Source organism: Lolium perenne, chromosome 2, assembly GCF_019359855.2.
Source record: "Lolium perenne isolate Kyuss_39 chromosome 2, Kyuss_2.0, whole genome shotgun sequence".
Classification (NCBI taxonomy): domain Eukaryota; kingdom Viridiplantae; phylum Streptophyta; class Magnoliopsida; order Poales; family Poaceae; genus Lolium; species Lolium perenne.
In genome coordinates, this window is record NC_067245.2 from 211,361,553 (window position 1) to 211,369,611 (window position 8,059).

Sequence of the window (8,059 nt, forward strand, 5' to 3'; positions counted from 1 at the left end):
ATGTTTCGACTGGTTCAGTTTTATAGCATAGGGTCAGCTATTTTTTCATACTTTTTGGCAGCACTCTATTTTTTCATATTGGTTTCTTAGAGCCTTTTTTGTTGTTGGGTTTTTAGCAGCTTTTAATGTCCAGACACGTTTTTTTTAGGGTGGTCAAGGCAGTGAAATGCAACGTTTGGCCCATCAGTCCACCACATGCGCGGCCCAGCCAAGACGGCGCCGCCTCCCCGCCGGCGGCGACCTTTCCATTCCGATCTGCCACTAGGCCACTCCTCCCGCCGCCGACGGAATCCGGCAGACGCAGAAAATAAAGAGAGAGGAAAATAACATGGAAAACCATACTTGTCCCGCAAGACTGGCTGACAGACACCAAACGGCATCGACGTTCGAGCCAGAGCCAGCGCTCCTCACTGATTCCTCCGCTTCCTGCTCCCCAAGCCACGGCCAACAGGCTCTTCCCGCTCTGATTCCGAAGCCGGCCGCCGAGCCATGCCTAGTCGGCCTTTGTGGCCGCCGGAGCCGCCGGGCGGGGGGGATGGGGCGCCGGAGATCTTCGCTGGCGGCGTCGGCACGGTGCGCCGCGCCGTCGTCATCGGGAACGGCTGCGCCGGCGCCGAGAACCAGTGCCTCGGCCTCGTGCGCGCCCTCGGCCTCGCCGACCGCCTCACGCTCTTCGTAAGCCCCCCGTCCCACCCCTGTTTCTCTCTGCCTGCGAGGGCAGTGCGGCACCGGGCGACGCGATCGCTGTTTCAGTTGCTCTCATTTTTTGAAACTGGCGTTTCAGTTGTTTGCGTATTTACGTTGTTGGTACCTGCGTTACTCATATCATGAGCTTAGACCGGCATTACGTATACGATTCAATAATTTACTAGCTTGCAACCGGTTTACCTGCAGTTAAGAAGATCTGGCAAAATGTGTATGGTTAGTTAGTGGAATTATGCATAGTTTTTGCAATTATGTGCCAGGAGCGCACACTCTAGAAGAGTGGATTCTGCTTGTTAATGGGGTTTACGGTGCTGCCTATTCAGCTATTCCCTCAAAGTGGAATTCCCTAGAAAAAGCTCTAAGGATGTATTTGGCTTTGTTGGATGCTTATCAGACGCCTGAAACCATTTCAGATGATGCGTCGTTAAGTTAGCTATTCTTTTACACCCGAGGTTATAAGAAGAGATAGAGATTGGTCGTGGCATCTTATAATTCTGATGATGCAACATTGTACTTGATATGGCTGTTGTTAGATAGGAGTACGTTTCATGACAATCTAATCATCATTCATAACTCAAGCTGCTAGAGAATAAGAGCACCATGTACTGTATATTTTGGTGCCTTGTCCTCAGTAGGTAATGTAAGAATATTGCTTGTAGATAATAGAGGGGTTTGAAAATAAAAAACGTTGACCAACGGGGGAATGATCCCTCCCTTGGCTATACGTTGTTAGGTAGGATGAGACTCCCCGCGGATGGACGCTGGGATAATAACCCGGTTTAAAGTCCGCCCCTCCCAACGAAATTACCGCTAGATGGGGATTCGAACCTGGGTGGGCTGGCTGCGCACTCGCTAGCCTTGCCACTGAGCTAGAACTCATTTTTTTTGTCCTGCTTGTGCTTGCTCTGTTGCTGCGAATTAGAGGATGTGTCCAATGCAAACATCATTGTCAACTGCCAAGCTGATTCTGAGATGCCTCATCAACTTCATTCCAGATGGTGATTTCTTGATTTGCTACCGATTAGTAGTTGTTAGCCTGGCCTTTGCTGGATTGCAGCAACAAGTAGTGCCTTAATACCTTTTGTGCATGTGGCGTCCATGGATTGAATTTTAGGTTGTCATGTATTGATTGGAATATTAGAATGGCTTAAATCTGAAGACTCTAAATATATTGTCATTTCTCTTTCTTATTTGTTGTTGTTATCCATATACTTGTCTTGTATTTGCTCAATTAACAACATAAATAAGAAAACCAACAAGAGGAACTTAATATAAGGCCAATTTTTGTTGATGATTTTTTACTATCTTTTAACTTCTCGGTAGGCCCTATTGGGTAAAGTTTCAAATGGAAGTTAGATTGTACTATCTGGAATTTTATATGACTACAAGTGACCTCTTCCATATCTTGTTTTGCTGTTCTTATGGATTTTGAGTTGCTGATCATTATATTTTTTTGTTTGGTGAAATATGCTTGGTCACGCAGCGTATTATCAGGCCAACAGGAGGAATCAACAAGTGGCTGCACTTTCTCCCAATCTCCTTGCATAAAATTGTGGACCAAGTACTCAGAAATATATTCTCTAACACGACATTCACAACACTGTTTCAAGGAAAACTGTTGGCACCTTATCCTGTCAGTAATGTGCAATCTTTTGGATTGTCTTCTGTACTGGAAGCAGATACCAGTAAGATAGTGACACTGGTCCGTGATACCTTCGAGAAGTAAGGTTCACATTTCTTGATATTGTTGCTTTGCTGTTTGTCCACTACTGCATTATTTTATAAGAATTGCATCCGTGCAACTTCTGAATATTTTGCTCGAATCCCTTGTCAAATGCATGAATCAGTAACTCTTAATACTCATCCTAAAACTCCGTCATAGATTTTCCCTATGGCTTGGACGGAATAGGAAACTTATTAAAACATACTTCTAGTTGGTCCATTTCATATGCAAAATGTAGAGTGACCTATATATATTCTCTAGTATGTTTGTGCCACAAGGTTTCAAATATTCCCAGTTTCTAGTTTTCCTGCTCTGTTTCCTCAAAGTTTGATTCTCTTTCAGGGATGGCCTGGCAATAGTTGTTGCTTGTGGCCGTGATACCATATCATATGCAAGCTCTGTAAGGTGTTTAGCTCCAGATAATGTCTTTGTCATTCAGGTAGAACTGAAACCAATATCAGTAGCTTATTTGATAATTTATCAGTTGTTACTCAGCTATTGGTATGAAACATTGTGTTCTTGCCATATAAATCTGACCGTAGTTTTAACGATACTGTATTTATTGTGTCAGATACAACACCCCAGGTATCGCCTTGATAGGTTTGATTTGGTGGTGACTCCTCGTCATGATTACTATGCTTTAACTGCAAAGGGACAACGAGAAACTCCGTGGCTTTTCCGGAGATGGATTACTCCACGAGAACCACCTGGGCCAAATGTGGTATGCTGTTCTTTTTCTTTAAAGCAAAAATATTTCATATGTTTATATTCAGCTGTTCCAGTTCTTAACTTCGAACTTTGGAAAGCCAGGTCCTGACTGCTGGAGCACTTCACCAGGCAGATTCTGCTGCACTACGAATTGCTGCTACAAACTGGCATAATGAACTTGCTCCCTTGCCAAAGCCGTTGGTAGTAGTAAACATTGGAGGACCAGCAAGTATACCCCTCATTCTCTTCCTGCCTACTTGTCTATACGATGTTGGAGAAAAGCCGTTGTGTGCCACCAAACAGATAACCCCTGTTTCACGACATGCCATCGAATAAACCACTGCATTGCCAAACCAATGTTTTCCTTGCCATTTCAGCGCCATAGCTGAATGGGAGCTAATGTAGCTTGAATTCTTGCTACAGGCAGCGTACTCATGCTCTTTTATCTCACTCTAGTAACAGCACCTGTGTATCACTTCTGCACGCCAGTTGGAGCGGTTCCTCATATGTTTGGTTTCCGCACCATCTGTCAAGGAGGGAGAGACACATACACCCTACACACAGTTGCATAATAGATAATTTCTTATGTGCCCATGGCAAGAGAACATCTTATATCGTGATCTGCTCAACTGTCCTGCCTTTTCCTTTGTTTGGGTTTGGGTTTGGTACGCCGCATGCTGTTGAGCAAGAACAATGTCATGTATTTAGTAGCCCATATTTCATGCACTTTTTTTGGCTTACAACATAACTCTTTCATTGTGGATTTGAGGTAGAATATGCCAATTTGGATGGTCAATGCTTGATTCTGCTAATTTAAGGGGAAATTTGATCTATTTGTCATACTTTATTACAAGAATAGGTATTTCATTATACATCTAAAAAGATGGAATTGTTGGATTTCTGCAATAGATAGCGTTGCAAACTTCAAGAAGGTAGTTACTGATTGCAAGCCTAATATGCATCACCTGGAACAAAGTATTTATTTGCGTACTGCTAGCTCATAACTGCTTGTTTTCCTTTACTTTAGATCATGAAGCTAAAGCTTCCAAACTAAAATGGAGTACATGCATTTCCCAAAGGCCCTAATCCTAAATCTGCAGTTTATCAGGAATCCCATTTTGATATTGCGTTTTTCTTCTTAAATAATCATGATACTGAGCATACGTTATTTAATTTATATATGATAATTAAATTGTGCAATTCAGTTTTCAGAATTTAAGTTAGACTGTATGGCTGTATGCTCAAAGCAACAGGAGAGAGTAAATACATCGCAAGGCCACACCTTCCATTTTTCTCATTCATGTAACTCTTGAATTCGACATATTTTCTTTTCTCTATCCCTTGATTCCCTTCACACACAGGAGTGGTGTTGTGGGATAAGTGCAGTGAAACTTCTAATGTTTGGCTAACGATATTTTGTTCGAATATGCCCATTTCTTGGTGCTAACTAAATACGATGCATTTTATATGCCTTCACTTGCTTCATACATTTAAAAACTTGAGAACACAGGTTGAGGAATTTCTTCTTATCCACTGATATATGTAGATCTAATTCATGGCATTTTCAATTCTCAGAAAACTGTAATTATGGTGTAGAACTTGCCAAGCAGTTGGTAAGCTCACTGCACAATGTTGCAAATACCTGTGGAAGTGTCAGAATTTCATTTTCCAGGAGAACGCCACAAAAGGTAGGACCATGGGTTGCTCATATCTTGTTTTGTGCGTTATGCATACTTAAAATTTGCAACCATTTTTTTGCAGGTGTCTGATCTTATATTGAAAGAGTTCAGCACACATCCTAAGTTTTACATCTGGGATGGTGAAGGTAGATAGTAAATAAGAAAATGCCATCATCCAGATGTTTTGCTCTTTGTATGCAAAGCAAAATTTACGTTGATCTGGATTTGTTGCTGCAGAACCTAACCCACACCTAGGGCATCTTGCATGGGCCGATGCTTTCATCATCACAGCAGACTCAGTAAGTATGCTGAGTGAGGCGTGCAGCACTGGGTGAGTTATTGTGTTGTATATACTTACAAACGTTGCTCCTGTTTGAGGACACGTAGATAAGCTCCCTACTACATCTCTTTCAGGAAGCCTGTCTACGTTGTTGGAACTGAGCATTGCAGGTGGAAATTCTCAGATTTTCACAACACTCTGCATAAACGAGGGGCTGTTCGGCCTTTCACTGGATTGGAAGATGTAAGTTTTCTATCCCATCTCTTAGTTACTCATTACCAAGACCAAGTTCATGTACTTTTGTTACAATTTTACCATATTATGAGGAATGCAAATGTTCCTTTTCCCCTTGACGGCCATGCATATCTCAAGGACGAATTCATGGCATGTCTGTATGACCCTTTCTTCCATTGTAGATGTCAAACAGCTGGAGCTACCCTCCTCTGAACGATGCCATCGATGTGGCTGCACGGGTTCGTGAAGTGCTTGCGGAACGCGGATGGACAGTGGGGCAATAGCAAGCGAAGTAGAGAAAGAAGAGTGCCGTCTTGGTCCAGTTCTGTTCCAAGGCTCCAAGCCCAGACGATTCGAAGTCTGCACTTCAGTTAGTACATTCGTTGCATGTGGATTTCTGCATATCAGCGATGCATTGCGATATCTGCGGAAAATGGCTATAGTTTTTGGGAACATAAAAGTTTTGAGTAGCCACACACGCACAGACAGCTGCGGACATCCATGCGTCATTGCGCTCGCTGTTGCGCTGTAAAGAAGCCGGCAGAGCTGCCAATGGAAGTTAAAAATCTTTTATCACTGCGACGAGGTGACACCATAGTTTGTGGGTTGTGAGTTGAGTTGTGACTGTGCTAAGTTTATCATCAGCAAGTCATATTGGTCTGTTGCGCAACAAGCGGCGATTTTCATATCCTCCGTTTTGCATTATGGCAAATTGTGGATGCCACGTTAGGTTCCAGCATATTTTAATACCGCCACGCTCCAGCCCTCCTGTCATTTTTTTTTCCCAATTGCTAAAAAGTGCTTGGATGTTATTTGTCAAACTCAGCATCCGATTTGTGGCCGTCCGATACGATGAAGCAAGACAGATCACGCCGAGCAAACTAGCCCCGTCCCGACAAACCCACACCTGGGGTCCCCGCCCCAACAGCCCACACGTGGGGTCCGCGTCTCCATTCTTCTCCAACATTTGCATATTTCTTTCGCCGATGCCGCTATCCTAGATTCTGCCGCCGTCGCAACAAGCGGCGATTTTCATATCCTCCATTTTGCATTATGACAAATTGTGGATGCCACGTTAGGTTCCAGCATATTTTTAATGCCCTGATTCGTCAAAGCTTAATACCGCCACGCTCCAGCCCTCGTGTCATTTTTTTTTTTTTGCCTGATAAAGGAATAGCCCTCCTGTCAATTGCCTACTAAGAGCATGTCTAACAGCCCCGTATAACCCGTCCATCCCGTAAAATTCCGGCGGGATACGGGGCAGGCGCGATTTGGACCGTCTAGCAGGCCCCGTATTCGGGCTGGCCCGTTTCGGCGGAATAGGGGCCCCAGGAAATCGGCCCCGTCACCCCCTACTTATACTGGGCGCAGGTGCGAGTGAGGGGTTAACCCCTCACTCGCAACCCTAGCTCCGCCGTGCGCCGCCGCCTCCTCCATCCTTCTCCGGCGACAAATTACTCGCTCCCCCGCGCCGCATTCCACCCCATCTCCGGCATGGACTCCCGCCGCCGCAGTACCGCGTCGCCGGCGAGCGGATCGAAGCGATCCCGCTCGCCGGACACCGTAGAGGAGGCGTGGCGGCTCAAGTGCAAGAGGTCCGCCGCCGGGAGCCGCTGCACGGCGTGCCGGTACGTCGGCGCGCTGTACGTGCCGGATGCGCTCCGGGAGTACGCCGCCGGTGGGCGGTGGTACCGACAAGACCCGCCGCTCAAGCCGATGAGCGGCGGAGCCTTCGAGAAGTGGCTCGCCGAGTGGCAGCGCGACCGCGCGTCCAAGGCGGCATGGGCGGCGACCATCGGCAGCACCAGTGGCGGAGGAAGCGGAGGCGACGAGGAGGAAGAGGTGGCGGCAGAGGAGGAGGCGGCCTTCCGGCGTGCGGTGGCCGAATCCGAGGCGGATGCCGCCGAGAAAGCTCGGGCGGAGGCAGAGGAGGAGGCGGCGGCCATCGCCGCCGTCCGGGAGTTCGAGGCGCGGGAGGCGCAGGAGGAGGCGGCCTCCATCGCCTTCATCCCCTACGTCATCCTTGACGAGTAGATGTAGGATAGATGTAGTATGATCCGTAGTATGATCGCAATGTATGTATGATCCGTAGTATGATCAATGAAGATGAAATTCCCGGGGTTTTTATTTTTGAAAATACGGGGCGAAATACGGGGTCTGCTAGACGGAATGGCTCTTCCGTTAGCAGTTTTTCGATACGGGGCGAAATACGAGTGTTATACGGGGCAGCGAAATACGGGGCCTGTTAGACATGCTCTAAGCATCTCCACCGGCGTGCCCCATATAGTCGTCGGCACTGCTGTATGGCGACGCTTGCAGTGCATCCTCTATTTTGGGGACGTTGTTCCCACACCGGCGCCTCCCAAACGGCGCTTCCAAAACTTTTTTATTTTTACAATATTTTGAAACAACATATGAATCACATTTTATTCATACTATATTCAATAATTCATACAATCACATAAATAGTACATAAATTATTCATGCAATCAAACAAATCGTACTTAAATTATTTATACAATCAATCAAATAAATAGTACTTAAATTATTCATACAACCAAACAAATCATACAATCACACAAATATAAATAAAATTATGAATTATTGGTGGCTCCTTTTCTTGTCCACAAATGCGCAGCTAGATCCGCCTTAAGTTGTACATGGACACCCGCATCTCGAATTTCTTTGTGCATATGAAGAAAAGCGGCAAATTCTTGGGGTACATGCTCT

At 45.6% G+C, this 8,059-nt stretch overlaps 1 protein-coding gene across 1 annotated transcript; it reads left to right on the forward strand.

Moving 5' to 3' along the window:
• Positions 1-207: 207 nt before the first annotated feature.
• Positions 208-5,954, forward strand: LOC127334747 (mitochondrial fission protein ELM1). Its single transcript, XM_051361277.2, has 10 exons — positions 208-675; positions 2,189-2,427; positions 2,771-2,867; positions 3,000-3,149; positions 3,239-3,365; positions 4,712-4,824; positions 4,898-4,961; positions 5,053-5,146; positions 5,230-5,338; positions 5,512-5,954. Exons 1-10 carry the CDS (start codon positions 490-492, stop codon positions 5,611-5,613), a joined length of 1,281 nt encoding a protein of 426 aa, XP_051217237.1. The 5' UTR covers positions 208-489; the 3' UTR covers positions 5,614-5,954.
• Positions 5,955-8,059: the final 2,105 nt, after the last annotated feature.